Source organism: Quercus suber, unplaced genomic scaffold, assembly GCF_002906115.3.
Source record: "Quercus suber isolate HL8 unplaced genomic scaffold, Cork oak 2.0 scaffold_35, whole genome shotgun sequence".
NCBI classification, from domain to species: domain Eukaryota; kingdom Viridiplantae; phylum Streptophyta; class Magnoliopsida; order Fagales; family Fagaceae; genus Quercus; species Quercus suber.
Genome location: NW_027069500.1, coordinates 239,360 through 263,417, shown reverse-complemented (window position 1 = coordinate 263,417; position 24,058 = coordinate 239,360). Strand labels below are relative to the sequence as shown.

The following is a 24,058-nucleotide window of genomic DNA, read 5'->3' as shown; positions in this document are numbered from 1 at the left end:
GTTGCCTGGCACTGTAGCACTGTAGCATTGAGTTAAAGAAATGAATATTTTATTTGAATAAATGTGTATAATAGACAAACTGATATGGGTGTTTTGTAAAAATAGGTGTATAAAATAGAAAAAGTAAGTTTTAGACTTGTAAAATGGAAAAAATTTTCCACGGACTAATTGGATGCTCTAAGTTTGTTTTTGCATGGCAGTGAAAGAATACAAAGTTGTGTATCATGTTTAATCTCTCTCTCCCTAGCCGTATTTGACCATTTTTACAAATTCTATCAAATTTCAGTTCAAATTTTCCATAAATTCCATCCAATCAGGACCAGTGGCTTTTTGCAACTGTAAGAGCATTCACACCCACACTGCTATATGCCTAGATATATTTTACCATCAAAACACAAAAGCATCTTATTATCCGGTCTTGCATCCTATAGAAATTTACAACTATGACACAGTACGTGTAACGGTACCGTAGCACAATTATAAAACTAAATAATAATTTTTTATTCCCGCATAACATATCTACCTCTCCGTCTCTTCATTTGTCTCATCTCCTCTCTATCTTTCTGGGTTTCTCCAAAACGTCTGGCCTCTCTCTTGGTCTGGGTTCTTTCTCATGCTCTGGGTTTTCTTTGTCTTTCTTTTTCAGTGACAAATACTTTGTTTTGATCATAAATTGATGGCTTTTTCTTGTCCTTTCTTTCTTTCCTTTTTATTTATTTATTTTTTATTTTTTGAAATTTATTATCAGGGAATTGGAGTGGTCAAACCTATGGAAGCTTCAAGGCATGGAGGGCATGGTGGTGGCGTGGTGGTGGTGACTGGGTTGTTTGGATTTTTTTAACGGGTTTGTTGGGTTTTTGGTGGGTATTTGCTGAGTTTTTATTTATTTTATTTTTTATTATAATTTTTTTTTTTAATTTGGGCTTTTGGTTCTAGTGGGATTTTGATGGCCAATGGGCAGCGGTGGCGTGGTAGGCATGGTGGTGGTAATTGGGTTGTTTGGTTGTGAAGAGAGAGACTGAGGCAGGGACAGAAATTAGAGAGAGGAGAGATGGATAATTTGTTTATTATTTTATTGTGTAATATATATTATTTTAATGTGCTGTATTGTGAAATAAAATTTGGGAGGTTGAGTGTATTGCAAAATTGCAAATGATATAGTATAACAGATAAAGTAACTTTTAATATGGTAAAATAGGATATAGGATATGAATACTCGAGCATTCCCATTAAGGATGCTAAAAGGGCTATATGCTAAATTTTAGCATCAAAACACCAGAAAACAACTCCATCAAAGCTTTCAAATGGTAAAATTTTTGGCATACTACTACAGTGGGCTTGTATTAATACAAGCTCATTGTAGCCTGAATTGTAAAAAAAAAAAGTTTTTTATTCTCACAACTCTCTCTCTGTTTTCAGTTCTCTCTTTCTCTTTCCTCTCGCCCTTCTCTCTTCTCTCTCTTGATGGATGTGATTCGGCGATGGTTTTGGTTCGGTAATGGTGGTCCAATAGTCATGGGTCTGACGTGGTCTGATGGTCTCCCTCTGTTCTTTGTTCTCTTCTTCTATTCTCTGTTCTTTGTTCTCTCTTCGTGGGTTTGCGTGGATCGAAGGAGTCGTGGATCGGAGTGTGGATTTTTGGTTTGGATCGAAGGAGTCATGAGCGTGGATCGAAGTTTGGGTTTGATTCTTCGTGGGTCGGAGCCTGGGTCTGATTGTTTGTGGGTCATCCTCCGCCGGGTTCCACTCCTTTAATCAAAGATTTCTCTCTCTCTTCACTCCGGTAATCGTTGCCTCCTTGTTGGATCCAATGGCGCTGGTTCGTTTTATTGTTTCTTCTTTCATACTTTGTTTTTTCGTTAATACTACTCTTTGTTTGGTTTCCCAGAAAATGGAGGGAAAGAAAAATCAAAATTGGAAATTGAGATATTAATGTATTGATTTTTGGGTTCAATTATAATGGGGTTCGTTCAATTTTTGTTCTTTTTCTCATTCAAAGTTTCCTTGAATCTCTGTTTACTTGCCGAGAAAATGGAGGAAAGGAAAATATATAGTGCTTTTGTTCTATCTATAGTGCTTTTCATCTTCAGAATTGTTTTGTGCTTGCCACGATGGTGCTGTGACTTGTGGTGGTGGTGGCTGTGGTGGGTTGTGGTTGCTACAATGGTGGTTATGGCAAGTGGAGCGGTGGTAGGGGTGGTGGAGGAGGGGGTTAGTTGGTTGTTATAGATTTTGGTGTAGTTGTTTTATTATTATTTTAATGAGTAGTTTATATTATTTAAATGAAATGGTAAAAAATATAGAAGGTTTGATGTTTGATAAATCTTAAAGTGGGTTGGTATAATGAAAAAAGTAGGTTTTTGAAGTGTTAAATGCTAAAAATTTTAGAATCCTTGATGGGAATGCTCTAATATGCCAAAAAGGACGAGAAACTTAACAACAAACTTACAAGTTTTTATTTATTTATTTATTTATTTTTTAATATAAAAAGATAGAAATTCTACTATAGTCTAATTTAAGTGTATATGTGTGTGAAACTTCCTCTTGGAGACTTGAACTCTGACTCTTACCCCCCACACTCCACAAGCACTTATACTTGTGGAGTGACTATCACACCAAGAGTGTACGGTGATACAAATTTACAAGTTTTAACATTAAAAAAATGGTCACTAGTAAATTTTCCAATTAGTAACTAGCTTATCACTTGGCCTGGCCACCATTAAATTTATGCATAAAATACCATTTTCTCCTGTCCTTTAATAAGGAATTAAAATATATTAATTGAACAAGAGACATGTGATGAAGAATATATGCCAAATTGCGGGTTCTAATGATGGTTGAATAAAAGATTTAGGGTTCGATTTAGGGTTCAATTTCCACTTACATCAGAAACTGAAAACTGATTAGTGTCTTTATTTGATGATAAAAAGTTATTATTAAGAGTGGATAATATAAGTTGAAATTCTATTAAAAAAAGAATATATGCCAAATTATTTAAAATTTTAATTGATTTATTATTATATATAGAATTCGATTTTTTAATTTAAAAAATGATCAATTGTTCTTCGCTGAACTGAAAGTCTGAAACGGTGAGTTTCAAAATGGGTTAGAAGAGATTTTATCAAATTTCTAATTGGGTGACTTTTCCTTTCCAGCCTTCAAAATATAATATTTAATTTTTTTTTTCTTTTGCTTTTAGTCACTGAGATAATAGTGGTATTAGTTTGGTTTTTATATATATAAGTTCTATGTACTATTCACAGAACCCACAAGTACGGAAAACACAAAAAAAAAAAAAAAAACAAAAAACAAAACAAAACAAAAAAACAAAAAATTTGGATCCCACGAGCACTATTTATAGTTTAAAAATTATTTTGCTACAATATTTTTAACAATAAATTTTCAGTTTTTAACAATAAGCTGTATCCAAATAGACCCTAAATAATGATGAAATTTGTGTATCCTTGGACTTACTATTTTCCAAATGACGTGTAACCAACATAAATGCATTTTTTTCCCTTCTTTCTTACAAATGTCTTTTAACATTTAAATTCAAAATGTGATCTTGTGGGAATTTCACTAAAAGGGACGGGGGCTCGAATTTCATGTGGTTTTGCACAATTTTTAAAATAGGAGATGTCCACTCATGAGAACGTGGGTTCCATGTTGTCCAAATAATACAAATTTCTTTACCCTCGAACTTTAAACAAAGAATTCACTTGGTCCCCCAGTTTATACTAAGTACATAAAATCTTCTATCATTTTCATTTATGACACTTTTTCTAGAATGTAAGTATATAGCAGAGAATCTAGTCCCTTAATTAAGTAAACCATTTAGCTAATAATAAGGAGAATGGCATTTTGGTTAGGTTGGGTTTCATGGTGATCAAAGTGCACTATCAATTAGAAGCTGTGTTTGTTTAAAGCTTGGGGGCTTCCTTTTGTGGATTTTTTTACACTTGAAAGTCTAAGGACTCGTTTGTTACCGTTGTTTAAACAACAGTTTTTAATGTTTAAATAACATTACACATATTTTTACACACTTTTCACCCACACGTATTTTTAAAAAATACAAATAACGTTACTAGAAATCTCTTACTAAATGAACCCTAAAGGCTTGCTAATTTAATTGAGCTTCACTCTTTTGCGCACAGAAATGTGGAAGGCGTTGCTTTTAAGCTTTAGGGTGAGTTTGGTTCAACTTTTTGAAGTTGGGTTTTTTGAAAAAGTTGAGTTTTTAAAAAGTGCATAATGAAAAAGCTGAGTTTCAAAAAGCTGAGTGTTTGGTAAAACTGTTAAAAAGTGCTTTTTGAAAAAACTGAGTGTTTGGCTAGCACTTATAAAAGTTATAGTTTGAGGGATAAATTACCAAAAAGGACAATGTATATAAAAGGGAGTTTATTTCTTTTTTTTTTTTTTTGGATGTGAGTTTATTTAATACTTAAATTAAATCAACTAATTCATATACTTAAATCAATTTTTCTCTTTCTAAAAAAATTATTTTTTTCTCATCAATATTAGCAAATAATAACTTACCACTTAAGATTTATTGTGAAAGTATTGTGAAATTATTGTGATAATTGATACTGATTTTAATTTAAACGTACTATTACTTTTTTCTCTTTCTAAAAAAATTATTTTTTTCTTACCAATATTAGCTAATAATAACCTACCCTTTAAGATTTATTGTGAAAGTATTGTGAAAATATTGTGATAAAATTGATACTGATTTTAATTTTAACGTACTATTAAAATTATTTTTTTCTTTTTCTAAAAAAATTATTTTTTTCTCACCAATATTAGCTAATAATAACATACTACTTAAGATTTATTGTGAAAGTATTGTGAAAATATTGTGATAAAAATTGATACAAATTTTAATTTTAATGTACTATTAAAATTATTTTTTTTTCTTTCTAAATAAATTATTTTTTTCTCAACAATATTAGCTAATAATAACCTACCCTTTAAAATTTATTGTGAAAATATTGTGAAAATTTTATGAGAGTATTTATAAATGGTCATTTCCTATTCTTTTCCTTTCTTTCAGCCATACGTTTTCTTTTCTTTTTCTTTTTCTTTTTCTTTTTTCTCTTGGTTTTTTCTCCACCACACACGTATCCCACTCTATCTCCATCTACCCTTCTTTTTCTTTTTCTAGTTCCTTCCTTCTAGTTCTTTTCGGATCACTTGTGTAGTTGTGTGGTAGCCTCTAGAACAACGTATCTTCACTTCTCCCTCTCTGTTTCTTCCTCTTTCTCTTATACACACACACACAAATTTCTCTCCCTCTATCTCACACAAACAAATTCTCTCTCATACACACATAGATCACCGGCAGAGAAGTGGAGATCGGCGTTCTACATGGTTTTTTTTTTTTTTTTTCTCTGGTTTGATCAGTTTTATTTTATTGCTTAGATTTCATTAGGCTTATGAGAAATATTGTTTTTGTGTTTCAAATCTTTCGATTGGGTTTTGTGTTTTTGTTTTGATTGTGGTATGTTACCGTTGAGATAGAGAAGGAATGAGAGAGAAATAAGTTGATTTCTCTTGGGTTTGGGGTTGATTTTGAGTTGGGTTTGAAATGGATTTTGTTGATTGTGGTGGTAGACCGGTGATAGACCGGGTTTGAAATGAGTTGATTTCGATTTTGTTGATTGTGTTGGGTGGTGTTGTGTTTGTAGCAGAACGGTGAGGGAAGAGCAGAGAGATGAGAGGAATGAGGCTGTGCGTGAGGGAGCTGCGCAGAGAGAGATGAAGATGAGAGAGCAATTTCTCTAAAGGGTAAAGACAGATGAGTGGGCTGCGTGTGTGAAGATTCTGAAGTGTAACCCTTGCCCTTTAGTCAAGGGCAGTTTTGTAACTCCACGAGCCCAACGGATATAAAAATAAAAGCTGAGTCCCAGCTTTTCAATTATGGAGCAAAAACGTTCATTTCCAAAACGCGCAAAATGCAAAGGAATGTAAAAGCCAACTTTCAGAAAAAGTTGGCTTTTACTCTCACCAAACGCAAATATAGAGCTAGCATTTTGTAAAAGCCAACTTTTAGGCTTAGAAAGTTCAACCAAACGGGCACTTAATGGGTTTGAGAGTTAGCGTTCGTGATGCCAAGGACTGGTTATTGCATCGATGGATGTGTTTTGGCTGTTGTGGATGTGGTTAGATTTTGCCTAGATATTGAACTCTTTGAAGTGCTTTTTGAGTGGGATGATATTGCCACTGTCAAAGTGATTAAGTCTGAACATAACTTTATACTACTTTTGAGTTATGGCCATTTATTCGATACTATTTGCCACTGTCAAATATATTTACGACCAGTTTCAAGGGCCAAAATGGGCAAATGCCATTTTCACGCAAAATATCGTTTCGCTCATTTTTTCAAACTAATTAGGGAAATGCCCCTTTTTTGAAACTTGATTTTCTAAAAATCGAGTTTCAATTTAAAACTCAATTTCTGGACAATCGAGTTATAACAAACTGAAAATTAAAAAAAAAAAAAAAATTACTGGAACTCGAGCTCCATGAACTCAAGTTTCATGCAATTGTTTAATGCCCTATAGTGGCGTTTTAAAACATACAAGCTTTTTTAAAGTTTTTTGTTTGATTGCTCCATAGGGAGCCCTATAGTTTAAATCCCTATAGTAGCATTTTTTATGGAACTTGAGCTCCATAAACTCGAGTTCCATGCAATTTTATTTATTTATTTATTTTATTTTAAAGTTTTACCTATAGTTGCGTTTCATGGAGGCCTATAGTGGCATTTTTTTATGGAACTCGAGTTCCATGCAAATTTTTTTTTTTTTTTAAAGTTTGATTGCCCCATACTCGATTTTCTACAAATCGAGTTTTACATTGAAACTTGATTTTGAGAAAATTGAGTTACAAAAGAGGAGCATTTCTCAAATTAGTTTGAGAAAGGGGGCAGGATGCTGTATATTTTGTGCAAAAAGAGTATTTGCCCATTTTGGCCCAGTTTCAAGCCATATGTGGTTCTATGAATTTGCTTTTGTTTGTGAATCTTCTTAAATATTATGTCTTATTAAGTAGCAGATAAGGCTGTGTCCTCTATTGTTGAATTAGTTTGGTTGGAGGATTTACCAACTTGTCTTATCCCTGCAATGGTAACTAATATATTGTAACTATCTTTTGCAATTAATAAAGTTTAACAATACTACCGCGTATTTTTGGCGCGATGATCATTCCATAAGTATAAGTACTTGTAGAGTGCAGGGGGCAAGGGCCAGGATTCAAGTCTCCAGGAAGGAGCTTTACACACATATACTCTTAGATTATGTTAGAGTAGAATTTCTATCTTGTATAAAAAATAAAATAAAATAAAGTTTAACAATACAATAAAAGCCTTAGTTCTAAAATTTTGGGATCGACTATTAATTCTTAAGAGTCAGCTATAGATCTTCTATTTAACTAAGTTTCTGACTGTATATAAAATGAATAAACACAAGAAGCCAGGAATTCAACAAACCATCATTGGCAATGGCTATCAAATTTAAGACAGAAAGAAAGTTCTAGGTTTCTTTGTTGCTGATAATTGATCGATTGAGGTGCATACTACATGCACAGAAGTTGATGGTTTTTTAAGAGAGCATTCAAATTGCACTAGGGATCCAAATAATAGTCCCAAAAAAATGTTGTCAATAGTATGACATCCTTATAATTTGGAGACAATTCAATTCAAGAAAAAAAAAAAAAAATTGGAGACATTAACCGAATAGTTTCCATCATACAGGATATTTGATCTTAAGTAAACACAAGGTGAGCGATATGATTTTAAGAAAAATAACAAAGAGCAAAAATTGATTCTCCCTAAACCAAGACCTTTTACGCCTTTTGACGTAGACCTTTGTTCCTTCAATTGTGACTAAGCTCTCAATGTGATTGACCACCTCTATCTTGTCTACAAAATTACTGCCCAAAATATCGCCATCAAGAATATCATCATGAGGAGGTTTTATCTTTTGTAGATCATAAAGGTACATTCTTGTGGAAGCTGCAAAGAGAAGCTCTTCATTCCTGCCACATCCAACCAAGTTCCATGCTAGGAGAGGTCCAAGACTCCATTGTTTTGTCCAAGTTTCTTCAACCCCATATTCATTCATCACCGATGTATCAAATCCAGGTTCATATTGACGTCTTGAACTAACAACAACGATACAAGGTAATCCATTCCTTACAAAAGGGTGCCAATCCTTGTTATCAAGTTCAATTCCAGCAGGCAATTTTATGTAGCCATGCACTTCATCTTTAATATTAAACGATATGATAATATGATGAATCACCTTCTTTTTCTCAATTGCACCTTTCCAATGTAAAGCACCATTTAAGTCCCCCTTAGAAAAAGTGTTCCCCGAAATAATTCCATGCACAATCTTATCCTTTCTTCTCCAAGAATTTGTGCTCAATGAGTACACATCAACTGTAGAATAAAATGACTCTTTCATCTTCTTACAAAAAGAAATTCTGACCAATTTGTAGTCATTAGTTTCCGGATTGTGACCAAATCCAAGACCAACATATAAAAGAATTTTATTTTCACCAAGGTCATTTACTGGATAATCAGGTTTTGGGAGCTCTTTGAATTCATTGGTGGCAGGATTAAACAAAAAATTTGTGTCTCCAATTTTAGAAACATTCAGACACAAGACACCATTGCATGAACCAACAATTCTGAAAGGTGCCTTACTATGTTCCTTTTTAGATGGAATAGTTATGTTATAAATTTCACGAAATGTTTCATAAGAGAACAAAGATATGAAACATGTACTACCAAAAGTGTCATCGCGGCGTGTGACAGCAAGATATCCATTGTTGCCATGATTAGATCTGTTAACATGCTTAGAGATGAAGACGGGATCTTTGATAATATCATACCATGATTTACAAACTGACTTGAATTGAAGGAGTGTCTTAACTGGTAATCTTGAAAATATATCCATTAATACATCTTCAGGAAGATCATTCAACATGGAATTTGGCATCTCTCTATTTAATTTTTTAGGCCTTTAATCTGAGAAAAAAAAAAAAAAATGAATTCAGAGAATATTGCATGCATGGTTTTTATGTACATAGGAGTTAGAACTACGTGTACTTGGGGGAATGTTAGTTTTTGCATGAATGGCAATGTATAGATCGATGTTAACAAACCACCAAGTTTGGATCCAGTTTAGTTGGTTTTCCCTTCTCTCTCGTTGGTCCAAGATTTTTCTCCTCCCCTTCTTCTTCTTCTCTTCTCTCTCTCTCACTTTTTGGTTTTTTGGTTTTGAATATTCAAAGGTTTGAATTGGTCTATTTAAGTTATTCTAGTGACCATCTTAAAAAGAAAGAACATTGACCAGCTCACCTGCTGGCCTTAAATTGACCATCTTAAAAGATTGTTATGTAACAAGAAAAATCTGTCATTTTTTATTACGGTTTCTTTTGTTATTGTTGTTATTTCTTTTTATGTGCATAGGATCATATATTTAAGGTTTTCAGACTTGGACTATTCATTGAACCATAAAAGGTTCAAGATTTTTGAGGCTGAACTGAAATCGAACCAGGATTGAACTGTGATGACGTCATAATTAATTTAATAATTAATTAAAGCCTAAATATAGATATTAAATTTATAAAACTAGCAAAATTAATATATCTATATATGTGAGGGAAATTTAATAATTTTCAAGCATATATTTAATAATTAAAGAAGAAAATTAATAAAATAAAATAATAACCATGAAAACACTAAAATTTATGATTAATTTTTAAAGTAAAGTTGAATATCTTTGAAGGATTTTAATTATATATATATATATATATATATTTATATTTTTAATGGTATTCAACCATTTGATGCGGAGGCCATTCTTAGGATTCTGTTGAGCTGAAGGCAGGTGCAAGATAGAGTGGTGTGGATGCATTGTCGTAATGGAAAGAATGCAGTCAAATCCGGGAATCAGGTTGCTCGCATGTTAGCTGAAGATGCGGTTGGCAGGGAGAAAGTTCGGAACAAAGGGCGGATTACCATGTTTGGTCTCAGCTTTGGAAACTTCGGGTGCCAAACAAAATCAAAATTTTTGGATGGCGGGCTTGCCTTAATATTTTGCCATCAAAAGTGAACTTAGCCCGCAAGAAAATTTTGACAAATGCCACATGTGGGGTGTGCCAAAGCTATCCAGAAACTTGTTTACATGCAATATGGGAATGCAGCGCTGCTCAAGATGTTTGGGCTGGGTCTTGTGCTCCGATACAGAAGTGTGGTGGAGAGATGAAGGAGTTTTTACATTTGTTTTAGTTCATGATGTCCAAATTGTCGTTGGAGGAATTGGAGAATTTTCTGGTTCATTGTTGGCTTATTTGGCATCGTCGAAATACTCTGTTATATGGTGGGGTAATGCAGCATCCTGGGCAACTGAATTGGAGGGCCACAAACTTCTTGAAGGAGTACAGGGACGCTCAAGGCTCACTTGCAGCAAGGCCGATGCTACTGAAATTTTGCAGAACTGGAAGCCCTCAATGGATCAGCTGTACAAGTTGAATTTCGACGCGACTGTGTTTGAAAATGGATCGAGAATAGGAGCTGTGATCCGTAATGCAGCTGGAGAAGTCATGGCAGTGTTATCAGCTAGGGGAGTAGCAGTGAGTGATAGTGAGGAGGCGGAGGCTTTAGCATGCAGAAAATCAATGGAGTTTGCGATAGATACGGGTTTCTTGGAATTGATAATCGAAGGGGATAATGTAGCGGTCATCGGTGCTGTGTCTTCCTCGTCTCCAAATTGGTCTCGCCTGGGTGTGATTTATGAAGATATTGGCTGTCTCACAGCAGGCCTTCGCCATGTGGTTTTTAATTGTATTAAACGTAGTGCCAATTCTGTGGCCACTCCTTAGCATGCTATGCCAATGTATTAGATGAAGAAGTTGTGTGGCTGGAAGAATCTCCACCACCAGCTCATAGTGCTTTGTTTTTTGACTCTGCTTTTCTAAATGAATGAAGTTTGATTGGGTTTTCAAAAAAAAAAAAAAAAAAAAATATAAACAAATCATCCATCTCTCTCCTCTCCCATCAAATAATTAAAATAATCACTTTTATGTTTACACCCACGCTACAGTAAGGTTGTATATATGAAAAAATTTGGGTTTACATACCCAAATGTTGCATGATTCAAATGGGAGGTCTTTACACCCCCTTACCCCAATGATAGTGCTCACTGGATTTGTTAGATGCATGTTCTTTTGTTATCATCCAGGAAGCCAGGTACCGGACTAGGACTTTAAGTTAAGGGGCTGACCTGAGTTTGTTGCTGGCTCCTACTCTACTGCTTAAGAGTGTTTGTGTGTGTGTGTGTGTGTGTCTTTGTAACGTGCATCTGTCGCAGGGTAATAACAAAATTATTTTATTTTTCCCCTCTCAGTTTCATGTTTTAGCTTACATATATCAAATCACATTACGTGATAGTATATCCGTTAGTTATTAGAAATAAAATATGGTCTCTCCATTTCACTTGACTTGATATTCATAGATATATTCGTTTTGTAACCAAATTTTGCCTAGGAAAAAATTCTTAGCCCTATGAACAAAATACCAAATAATATTGATTCTCCATTAATTAAGATAGTTTTTTTTTTTTCGTACNTATCCTTTCTTCTCCAAGAATTTGTGCTCAATGAGTACACATCAACTGTAGAATAAAATGACTCTTTCATCTTCTTACAAAAAGAAATTCTGACCAATTTGTAGTCATTAGTTTCCGGATTGTGACCAAATCCAAGACCAACATATAAAAGAATTTTATTTTCACCAAGGTCATTTACTGGATAATCAGGTTTTGGGAGCTCTTTGAATTCATTGGTGGCAGGATTAAACAAAAAATTTGTGTCTCCAATTTTAGAAACATTCAGACACAAGACACCATTGCATGAACCAACAATTCTGAAAGGTGCCTTACTATGTTCCTTTTTAGATGGAATAGTTATGTTATAAATTTCACGAAATGTTTCATAAGAGAACAAAGATATGAAACATGTACTACCAAAAGTGTCATCGCGGCGTGTGACAGCAAGATATCCATTGTTGCCATGATTAGATCTGTTAACATGCTTAGAGATGAAGACGGGATCTTTGATAATATCATACCATGATTTACAAACTGACTTGAATTGAAGGAGTGTCTTAACTGGTAATCTTGAAAATATATCCATTAATACATCTTCAGGAAGATCATTCAACATGGAATTTGGCATCTCTCTATTTAATTTTTTAGGCCTTTAATCTGAGAAAAAAAAAAAAAAATGAATTCAGAGAATATTGCATGCATGGTTTTTATGTACATAGGAGTTAGAACTACGTGTACTTGGGGGAATGTTAGTTTTTGCATGAATGGCAATGTATAGATCGATGTTAACAAACCACCAAGTTTGGATCCAGTTTAGTTGGTTTTCCCTTCTCTCTCGTTGGTCCAAGATTTTTCTCCTCCCCTTCTTCTTCTTCTCTTCTCTCTCTCTCACTTTTTGGTTTTTTGGTTTTGAATATTCAAAGGTTTGAATTGGTCTATTTAAGTTATTCTAGTGACCATCTTAAAAAGAAAGAACATTGACCAGCTCACCTGCTGGCCTTAAATTGACCATCTTAAAAGATTGTTATGTAACAAGAAAAATCTGTCATTTTTTATTACGGTTTCTTTTGTTATTGTTGTTATTTCTTTTTATGTGCATAGGATCATATATTTAAGGTTTTCAGACTTGGACTATTCATTGAACCATAAAAGGTTCAAGATTTTTGAGGCTGAACTGAAATCGAACCAGGATTGAACTGTGATGACGTCATAATTAATTTAATAATTAATTAAAGCCTAAATATAGATATTAAATTTATAAAACTAGCAAAATTAATATATCTATATATGTGAGGGAAATTTAATAATTTTCAAGCATATATTTAATAATTAAAGAAGAAAATTAATAAAATAAAATAATAACCATGAAAACACTAAAATTTATGATTAATTTTTAAAGTAAAGTTGAATATCTTTGAAGGATTTTAATTATATATATATATATATTTATATTTTTAATTCTTTGTAAGGGATGGATAATTTAATTAAATAGAATAAAATTGTGTTAAGTTGTTTTTATTAAAAAAAAAAATTGCTAAGGGGTTGGACCGCACGGTTCTGGCCACCGGTTCGTGCGGTCCAACCCCGATTTTAGGGTTCACGGAATTGCCATATATGCTCAGTTCTTTATGCTTAAAAAACGGGTTTTCATCCAATTCTCAGTTTTCACGGTCCGACCTTCCTGTCGGGTCCGGTTCTGAGAACTATGCATATATTATATTTTGACTTACCAAAAATTTGAGCATCATCATTATTATTATTTTTGTACGCATTTAGATTAAAGTAAACAATTTCTCTGTATGCTTATTGGATTTAGCAAGATAGTAAGTTCTCTATAATATTTTATGTGTGTGCATATATATATGTGTGTATTTGAGTTTATCTTGATTGTTTTATCAAGATCCCTCCAAAAATATTTTTTTGACTCCAACATTGGGTTTTTGTTAGTTTTTACAAATTCTACCAAATTATCTTAAATTTCATCTGCGAGCATCAGCATCTGAAAATGCAAAAAAAAAAAAAAAAAAAAAAACTTATTATACATCCTTAAATACTACTTTATCCATTTTATCACCCCATTTTATAACTTACTCAATATTTCAGTTTCCATTTTTACATACAATTTATTAAAATAATATAAACTATACTATCAAATAATATAAACAGATTTGACACTGCATAAATCATAAATTCTGCTAAGGAGCTCTCCTCGCTTGTAGGAGCTCTCTCTTGTTACTACGAGATAGTTCTCCCTTAGGGTTTCTTAAGGGTTTGCTTTTTCTTTTTTCTTAATCCAGTTACCATGGCAGACGACGTTACGCGTATACTGGAGAAGATGAAGCTGACGGTGGAAAAGGAAGAGGTTATTGAGATTCTGGAGGAGGGACGCAAAGAAGGGATGGAGAGTTGTGCCCTTAGTTTGATTGGGAAGTTTCTTACTTGTTGGTCATTTAATAGAAAGGCAGCCATAACTACACTAAAAAGGGCATGGGGTTTGGAGGAAGGCGTTCAGATGATTGAAGTAGGAACAAACCTGTTTCAACTCAAGTTCCAAACTAAGTTTGAGATGGATTGGGTGTTTAAGGGAGGGCCGTGGTCTTTTGATAATCAGGTTTTGCTACTGGTTCACTGGAAGGTAGGGATGACGGCAGACAATGTTAGGTTTGATTTAGTTTCCCTTTGGGTGCAAATCTGGGGCACCCCGTTTGACATGGTGTCGCCTAAAATCGCAAAAACAGTAGGGAGTAGATTAGGTTCGGTGGTGGAAGTGGAGAAAAAACAAAAGCTTGAGGGACAAAGCTATTTTATGAGAGTCAAGGTGGCTATCCCATTAGCTAAACGATCCGGCGAGGGCTTTTTTGGCTGGGACAGATGGCAAGAGTCACTGGGTTACATTCAGATACGAGCGCCTCCCTCTGTATTGCCATTTTTGTGGGCTACTCGGCCATGACTTAAAGCATTGTGCTCCTTATTTTGCAGCAACCAAGAATGAGGGAGACGTTATTTGTCAATATGGGGATTGGATGAAGGCCACGGGGGGTAGGAACCGGTTACTTCTCGCAGGATGTTTGACAGGGAAGATGTTGGAATGGAGTTTGTTTGGCGAAAGGACGGTCTGGGAAGGTCAGCCATGAAGCCACTGGGGACGGCGGAGTAACAGTGTAGAACCTTAGGGAGCAAGATGAGAGACGTAAAGAAGGCAACTGCGATAAACAGGGAACGGATTTGGAAGGGGCACACGTGGTAACTGAAATTAAGGGCTGTGTGGAGACTTTTACAAAGGACATGGGAAATTGGGCCGGTGGAGTTTTTTAAAGAGGGAGCTAAGTCTGTATTGGGAAAAAGAATTAATAGTGGTACGGAGAGCAGTGCAGTAGAAGCTAAACAGCATGCAGTGGTGAAAAGGGTAAAGAGTAGTGGTGATTCAAACTCAGAAGAAATGGCGGGGGTGCCCATGCACCATTGCCGAACACAATGAAGCTTCTAAGCTAGAACTACCAAGGGCTTGGGAACTCTTGGACAGTTTGAAGCCTTTACAAGTTAGTGAGGGATCAAGTTCCCACAGTCTGTTTCTTAATGGAGACTAGACTGGATAAAGAGGGTTTTAAAAAACATGGTAGAGAGTAGCCTTTTCCAAATAAGTTTATTATTAAAAAACCTTATTCTGGGGGAGGTTCAGCATTGCTATGGAAATCTGAAGTTAAATTAGAAGTTATTAATTTTACTGAAAATCATATATTGGCAAGGGTGGTTGAGGAAGATGGTTTTACTTGGTTTCTCATAGGTCTCTATGGGTGGCTAGAAGCGAGTGAAAAAAAGAAGTCTTGGGCGTTATTATCTCATATTTCTTCATTTGTGGAGGGGCCTTGGTGTTGTGTTGGAGATTTTAATGCGATTCTTCATCAGTCAGAAAAGCAAAGCAGACATCCACCTAGTATAAACAGATGGAAGAATTTCAAGCAAATATTGATTCTCCATTAATTAAGATAGTTTTTTTTTTTTCGTACACAACATCTTAAAAAAAAAAAAAATCGACCCTAACATCCCAAAAAAAAAAAAAATTGCCAATTAATTAGGACAAAACATCATGAATTATTGAAACTGAGAATAGAAAGCATCTCCCGTCTACATATAAAGGCCAAAATATAATTAAATTTGAAGTGAAAGAGAACCATTAAGATACCCAGAGATGAGATACAACTCTCTCACTTTGAAGAAGCCCTACTCCCTCCATGCTCCATCACACTCTTCTCGTAGTAGTGGTACACCGCTGCGCCTGAGAGCACCGCCAGTGTTAAAGCTTGTGAGTGCATCCTAGCAACAATAAAAGTCACTTACACATAAAAATCACACTTCTTGTAACTTAAAAAAAAACAATTTGATATCCATCCAAAAAAAAAAAAAAATCAATTTGATAGTATAATTTTCGAGGCCTATATATGTACCTGGCATGAATAAGCCTTAGACTTGGCTTAAAGGGAGATCTTGTACGTGAATTATATGCTAGTGATGCTCCAATTCCTGATGCCCAGAGTGCCCCTATTGTAGATTTCATGATAATGATGATATCAAGAATTCATTATTTAGAGTGATGTTACAAATTTTACATTGGACTTACATATTAATATGCCAAATTTAAAAAAGCTTAAAAGAGTAATACATGAAGAAAAAAAAGAAAGAGGGTTAGTACTGACCAATGCTGGTGAGCTTGTTCTTGGAGACCCAGGATTGAATTGCTTCCATCTTCTTTAGCAAAGTATACCTAGTGTACAAGTGAAATGAATGAGTGGGTTAGGCTTGGATGGCTTGGTATTTATAAAGTGGCCTATGTTGAAAATTGTGCATTTGAGTTTGGTGTGGCCCCTTGATTTACTTGGTTCTCTCTTTTCCCTAAACCACTGGAAGTTTAAACTAGGGGCTTTCTTATCCGGTTTTTGTCAGTGTCTGATGATGAGTCTGATATTCTTGCTTTGCTGACATATGTCCAAATGCTGTGACTGTGATCCTCTGGATTTGTATTTAGATCGAGGAAAGTCTAGGAGCTGGGGATCTACAAATCTCAACCACAATCTTAATTAAAGGATTCACTTTCACCATGTACTTGCATTTGGCAATGGTCTAAACTAGCAAGCCCGTTTTGACTGTAGGTATTCTAAATTTAGTGGGGGCAGTAATCTTATTTTTTTAAGGAAAATACTAACGACTGTCATAAAGGTAGTCGTTAAAAATCTAATTAAAAAAAATTTTTATGGGAAAAAAAATAATTAATGTTTAGATAGTTTTTTTTTTCATTTTCCATAAAAGTGTTGTCAAAACTTTCCTAAAATGGATTACTAACGAGTAAGGGCACTCGTTAGCATGACTCTTTTTTTAACAGTAAAAAGTGGGAAAAACAATGCTATTTACATAGATGAGACTGGAGAAAAGAAATTGCATCTGTTGAATTGGGAAAGAGTCTGCCAGCCTAAGAGATTTGGAGGGCTTGGATTTATATCCTTCAAAACCATGAATCAAGCTATGCTCAATAAACAGTTTTGGAAAATAAATTAGAAGCCCCAATCTATGTTAGCTAGGACTTGCAAAGCCAAATACTTCCCTAGAGATTCCTTACTAGATTGCTGTCCTAAGCTCCACTACTCCTGGGTATGGAGGAACATCATTAAGCAAAACCATCCAATCTTGAGAGAGGGAACTTGGTGGGTGGGTGATGGGTACAACATTCCTTTCCAGCATTAAGATTGGTTTCACTACCTTTCTCTCAACCTACAAGACCATAGGCTTCCAACTGGTACTGTAGGAGACATAATTGATCACAATTCTGCTTCCTGGAACCATGATTTGGTTAGATCTCTATACCCTCATCTTATGGCTAGACAAATCTTGCAAACACCCATTTCTAAAACCAAGTATGTCTCAGACAAGTTGGTCTGGAGGCATTCTTGTGATGGAGAATACAAGGTCCAGATAGCTTATGAGTTGCTTAGTTCAGAGCACTTGCCCCTACCCCAACAAGTTTTTAGAAACCAAGATGTTTGGCACAAGATTTGGAAAGTGAAGACCTTTTTGAAAATAAATACTTTTGTGTGGAAGTTGCTACATGACAGTATTCCCACCTTTTCCAACCTTAAGCAAAAAGGAATTTCTATTGATTCCACGTGTCCTTTCTATTATGGTCATGAGGAAACTATCACTCATCTCTTTCTCCTCTGCCCGTTCTCTAAAGCTCGTTGGCATGGTTCCACCTTGGCAATCTATTCTTTTGACTTCAGCAATGTCTCCATTTAGCATTGGTTATCTATTATTATTACAAATCACAACTGCAAGGATTCTGGCTCTATGACTTATCTACAATCCCTTTTCATCACTTTGTGGACTATTTGGAACCACAGGAACCAAGTGGTTCATGAAGGTATAGCTCCTAATCCTATGCAAGTAATTCTCATGGTTCAAACTTTGTCTTGCAAGTACAGTAATGCATTCTCTGACCAACAAAATTCAAACTTGCACTCAAGTAGACTTGAACCACCAGCCCAATCAGCAACAGGACCCTGGCAACTAATTATCAAAGTTGCTAGTTTCAGAAATAAGAAGAAGAATAGAAGGGCCTATGTATATGAAGCTGTAAACATTAAGGGAGACTGTATGTTTTTTGGTGTTAATAGTAGTCTAGCAAGAACAGCTCCTAGAGTTTTGATTGAAGTTGTGGTGGAAGCTTGTCTCATTGCAGAAAATCATGGTCTTCATCATGTTTTGTTTCTAAGTGATTGCAGAGGCTTAGTCAAAGTCTTCAACTCTGGAAGAACTTCTGATGGGCAGGATAACGTTAGACATGCTGACATCAATTTTCTTGTTCTAAATGGATTCCTTTGTAAAGTGATCTTAGTCCCTCACATGCTGTGTTAGTTCTTATGTAATGTAGCTAGACAGGCAACTATAATGCCTCTTAAACTTCGCTGGTTTAATCTAGTCTTTTTGAAAACTCCTTTAGTTGGTATTAAAAAAAAAAACAAAAAAAGTATATAATAGAATACTGTCAAGCTTTTATTCTCAAGAAAAAAAGAAAAAAAAGAAAAAGAAAAAGAAAGAATATTGTTAGAAAACAATTGTGAGGATGGGAAGTCCATCCAGGCATATTGGGCTATGGGCCATGCCCGAGGACGAAAATATGCCTGAGGATGGTTAATGGGATTGCTGGACCTAGGTCAATCGATCGGGGACAAAGGAGAAGAATGACGAGTCAGCTCTAATTTTCGAAGGTCTGGCCCACCTCGGGAGAGCTCTAGGGAAAGTAGCAAAAAACTTAGTCAATCATGAAAGGCAAAATATCTAGGAAGAAGGCTGTCACTGCCACATTAAATACACTGCACCTAATGAAATAATCAAATTTATAGAGAAATGACACCTGAACATTGGCAGCTTAGCTAATAGCTACCAACAAAGCTTCCGGGAGATCCTGATGGGACAAGCATCCAAAGGATTGCAAAATCAATAGGTGGAAGGCTGGAATGAAGGGTTGAAGGACTATATAAGGAAGGGATCACCATGAAAAGGGGTCATGCAATCTGAGAAGGAAGAAAAAAAGAAGAACATATTGTATACAAATAAGCTTGAGTTAATATAAGAACATCTCATCCTTGGACTTGACTGAGGAGCGTTAATTCTCTCAATTTGTGTTTTCAATCTTATTGGCATGAATCCTATTAGTTATGGCCTATACTTAATTTGCTATGACGTTTTCTTGTAAAACCCATTCTCTAACAAATATATTGTTTTGGGCTTGTTGGGCTATCATCCACTGTTCTTGGTGGGCTGAGGTTCAAATGCTAGTCCTTACAACAATGACTCATAACTCTTAGAAAGATAATAATGATTTTGCTATTAAAAAAATAAAGAAAGATAATAATGATATTTCATTAGAAAGCAAGATTTTCGAGCAAACAAATTAGGAGGAACAAAGTAAAAGTTTGTTCAAACCAAATAGCATTGGGGTGTAAACACCCATTAGTTGCTATTTTACAACCTAGTTTCTTAAAAACATACCACATCCGAGTTGCTATTCTTAAAAAATTATACCAACCGGCTACAGTAAGGTTGGATATATCCAACCTACTATAGCCCGGTTGTTAAAATTAAACAATATATTTTAGTCTACAGTAATTTTCTCTCCACTTTAATAACAAATTTCACTCTTTCTCTCTCTTCTCTCTACCTTTTGCCCAACGTTTCTTTCATCTCTCAGTGCTCTCCTTTCTCCCATCTCTCGACGGTGATGGCAACGGTGAAGGCTATGACAGATCCTTGAAATCTAAACGCAATGGTGGTGGCGGCAATTGAAGACTAGTCCTTTATGGGTTTTGCTTGTGTGGGTTTTGGGTTTAGATCAATGCTTTAGTGAAGGCTCGGTTTTGCTTGCTTGTGTGGGTTTTGGGTTTGAATTGATGCTACCGCTGTTGCCCAACCCAGCACTCTAACCCCTCTACCCATTTTCCCCTTCTCTCTCTCTCTCTCTCTCTCTCTCACGAACCCAGATTTGCTGTCTTGGGGTTCAGATCTGAGCTGCGACATGTTTTTGTATTTTGTGTGTGTGTGTGATTTTCATTGTAATATGTCTGATTGTGGAGTGGTTTGGATTGGATGTGTTTTTTTTTTTCATGTATTCATAAAAATTTAGGATTCTGTGGTGTCTCAGTAATGGTGGTGGTGATAATGATAGTTGGCTTTTGGTGGTTGGGTTGAGTTTTTTTATTTTTTTATTTTTTGAGTGAGTTTCAACCTAGGGCGTCTGCTCCTAATGATAGCTTTTTATCATTAGACCAAGACATCAATTAGTTTTTGGTGTAGGCGGAGATTGAACCCCAGATCTCTTATACAACCATCAGAGACTTTACCAGTTGAGCTTCAGTGGTAGGTGGTTACTAGCTTTGGCAGGTTGCTGGTGGTAGTGGTGCTTGCTGGCCGTGGGAGAGAGGAAGAGAGAGAAGTGAGTTTTTTTTTTTTTTTTTTAATTTTTAATTTTTATTATTTGTTGGTATAATTTATATTATTTTAATAAGTTGTATCTAAATGTAGAAATTGAGATTTGGGATTTAAGGTGAGTTGTAAAATGGGATGGTAACATAGATAAAGTAAATTTTTAGAGTGTAAAATAGAACTTTTTTGCATCCTCATATGCTAATGCTCTAACAATCAAGAAAAACCCTTTTAACTTAATTCAATTTTCTAGCATGGCATGACAACTTGAGTACTGTTTACTTTGATGCAAATTTATTCCTGAGAGTTTTCTAAAGTAAAAAGACTGATTTCAACATTATGAAGGTGTTAAACAAAAAGAAAATCATATTTATCTTAAATATAATAAAATGACCAGCTTTATTTGACAAAAGTATGGAATCTGCCTATGTGCACGTGCATGATCAAGGGGCTAGATGATAGTATCTGCCGACAAAAGCCTCTTAACAATTGAATTTTATGGATAAATTTGAAGTTAACCGACATAAGAGAAGTTTTAATTATGAAAATCATATTTGCTCTTTCATTCATATTACATCTTGGTGAAAGCTTAGTACATCATGAAATAAGAAGTTATCTTATGTATGAATATATTCATCATCGCTTTTACAATGTGATTCTCCTATTATAGTGAAAATTTTAGATTATAAAATGGAGGCTACATATTAGATGTGTGGGTATATATATAATATGGGCCGAAATGGGCATTTGTCCATTTCGCCCAAAAGATGTAGCAAAATGCCTTTGTTCTGAAATATCTAGTAAAAAACTTGATTCGATGAAAATCGAGTAATGTGAGAAATTTTACATGGAACTCGAGTTCCATGTTTTTTTTTTTTTTTTTAGAACTAGATTTTTTGAAAATCAAGTTTTTCATTGAAACTCGATTTTTAGAAAATTGAGTTTAAAATATAGGCATTTTGTTACATAGTTTAAAAATATGGGCATTTTACTGGAAAGTTTTGGCGAAAGGAGCAAATGTCCATTTTTGTCATATAATATGAGATAGAAACTATTTAAATCTAGCCACTCCAATAAGTGTATCATTTACATGAGTGGTATTTTTAAGGGAAATTTAAAGGATAATTAGTCAGAGCAAGATGTCAGCAACTTGAATTGTAGAGCAAAGCAAAAAGCTAGGGACTAGGGAGATCGCCCAACTTTTTTGATTGAACACTAAAGATCGCTCTCACATGATGGTTGGGGAGCAGAGTACACAGATCCATATATATGGTTTTGTGAGAAACAAGGGGTAACAATAATGATTTTTACTAAGGAAGAGATCACATCTTCTCATGATACGTAAACTACATCTTTAAATCTATGTAATTTTTCATAAAATATTAGGACCTGTAAGTTGTCTCCTGGCTTATTCTTCTATTAGCTTAGGATTCTCAACTTTTCTTGAAGCCAACAGCACCCAAAAAAAAAAAAAAAAAAAAAAAAACTATTTGGTCTATGTCTTAACATATGAATTTGACAATGGAAATAGAAATACTCTCCCCTTAAAGGACATTAACTTTCATTTTTAGAAACTAGAAGGTACTCAAATACCTGGAAATAAATATTTTGCGGTTGCTAATAGCTGTTGTTATGTAGGGCAAACTTTCAGAAATAATTATGATATCTAGAAAATAAAGTCATTATTTGAATATATATATATATATATTAAATATTTTCTATTCCCAATGAAACATTATGAGGTGGTTGCAAGAACAAGAAAAGCGAGAAATCACCGTTATAGGTGTTTGTTTGGCATAATTAAGTGTTTGTTTGGATTTGGCATTTGCGTTTATTTTTTTTATTTTTAAATTTTTAAGTCTAGCGCTTGTTACACTGTTCATGGGACATGAACAGTGCAATCAGGCATATGAACAGTAACCAAAGCTCAAACAGTAACTTTTTTATTATTTTTTTTATTGTTTTCAGTTTTCAGCAAAATAAGCGATATCTAAACGCACACTAATTTTGCCAACCTATTTTACTATTCAGCTTATTTTTGTTACTATTTATGTTTCTCACTGCACTTTTTGATACTATTTATGGGTTCCACTATACTATTTCAGTTAACTTTTATCTTTATCTATAGTACTTTCAGTAAAAAGTTTTCAGTTTCAGCAAAATAAGCGAATCTTAAACAGACCCTAAATAAGACTCTTTTATCTGTAAAATTATTTAATGCCCCAAAGCAATACAATTCTTACATAAATAAATATTAAGACAATGATCATAGATTTGATAAGAATTGGAATATGACCCATCAATTTCTAAAATGTCCAAAACTTAACCCAAGACTAAGAGCCACTTACATAATCCACTCAGGGTTTGTGTGTGTGGTGTTTTGTTTATTATTATTGTAGGGGTATCGGGCCAGGAGCTTGTTATTTATATGGATATTGGGCCTGAGGCCCAGTTCAAAGTCGAGAGGTTGTCCGAAGAGGAGTAGACATTGTCAAGGGAGTCTGCGCTAGTAGGTAAAGAAGTTAGTCTTGGTCATAATTGACTAGGAGATGGTGGGCCGGGGATGAATGCCTCCTTGGCTAATAAAGGCCGAGGTTAAGAGAAGTGGTCTGCCGTTCAGGGGAACGTTCTAGGAAGTTCTGTTGGTATGGGTAGGCATGGCAGAGATATAGGAGAGGGGGAAGTCCTAAAAATATCTAAGGAGAAAGCTGTTACCACTGCATTAAATGCACTGCAGCTAACTCTTTGACCGCATTAATGTGGAGGTGATACTTGAACAGTGGCTATCAGTTTTACATCTATTACATGAAGACTTATGGAAGGTGCTGATTGGACAAATATCAACACCAGCCATTTGACATGCACGTGGAGGATAAAGATGAAAGGAGAAGGGAGTATAAAAGAAAGAAGAGGCAATGGGGGAAAGGGATCGAGAAATTAAGAGAAAATACACTGTAGCATTAAGAACAGACTTTGTAATCAAACCTGAAAAGAAATATATAAGAACAGATCTCCTCAGACTTTGTTGAGGACGATTTCTTCAACATAAACCTGTCTATTTTCATTCATTTGTCATTTGAATATACTTTGGTGTTTGTCTGATTCATTAAAACCCAGTTTTTCAACTTATTCTCTACAAATTCATTGTTTTGGGCTTCTTGGGCCTAAGTCCATTCATCTTTTGGGTTAGGAACTCAAATCTGGTCCTTACAATTGGCACAATCTGTGGGAATTACTAGTGTTATAGTGAATCTAATGTTCAATAATGATAGGTTCGGGTCCAAACCAGGTAGAATCTACGGGGTCTCAGCGTCAAGATCACTTCCTTGATCTTGAACAAAGAAGGGACTGGGAGGAGAGTGTGCACACTACCCATACTAGTAGGAGTCATTCTAGGGGTGGTAGCCACCTTTCTTTTGAGAAAAATACTAAAGTCATGCAGTTGGAGATTGATCACCTGAAGAGAAGCTTACACCATG

The 24,058-nt window shown here is 34.9% G+C and overlaps 2 protein-coding genes and 1 long non-coding RNA gene across 3 annotated transcripts; 2 read left to right on the top strand and 1 right to left on the bottom strand.

Annotated features, from left to right (window-relative positions):
* Positions 1–466: 466 nt before the first annotated feature.
* Positions 467–1,156, top strand: LOC136066443 (uncharacterized). The gene is made up of 2 exons (XR_010627936.1): positions 467–597; positions 749–1,156. It is a non-coding gene; the product is annotated as an uncharacterized LOC136066443 (long non-coding RNA).
* Positions 1,157–7,739: 6,583 nt separating this feature from the next.
* On the bottom strand, positions 7,740–8,996 carry LOC112036071 (F-box protein At3g07870). The gene has a single exon (XM_024068896.1). It carries the CDS (start codon positions 8,994–8,996, stop codon positions 7,740–7,742), a length of 1,257 nt encoding a protein of 418 aa, XP_023924664.1.
* Positions 8,997–13,911: 4,915 nt separating this feature from the next.
* On the top strand, positions 13,912–14,559 carry LOC136066431 (uncharacterized). The gene has a single exon (XM_065770738.1). It carries the CDS (start codon positions 13,912–13,914, stop codon positions 14,557–14,559), a length of 648 nt encoding a protein of 215 aa, XP_065626810.1.
* Positions 14,560–24,058: the final 9,499 nt, after the last annotated feature.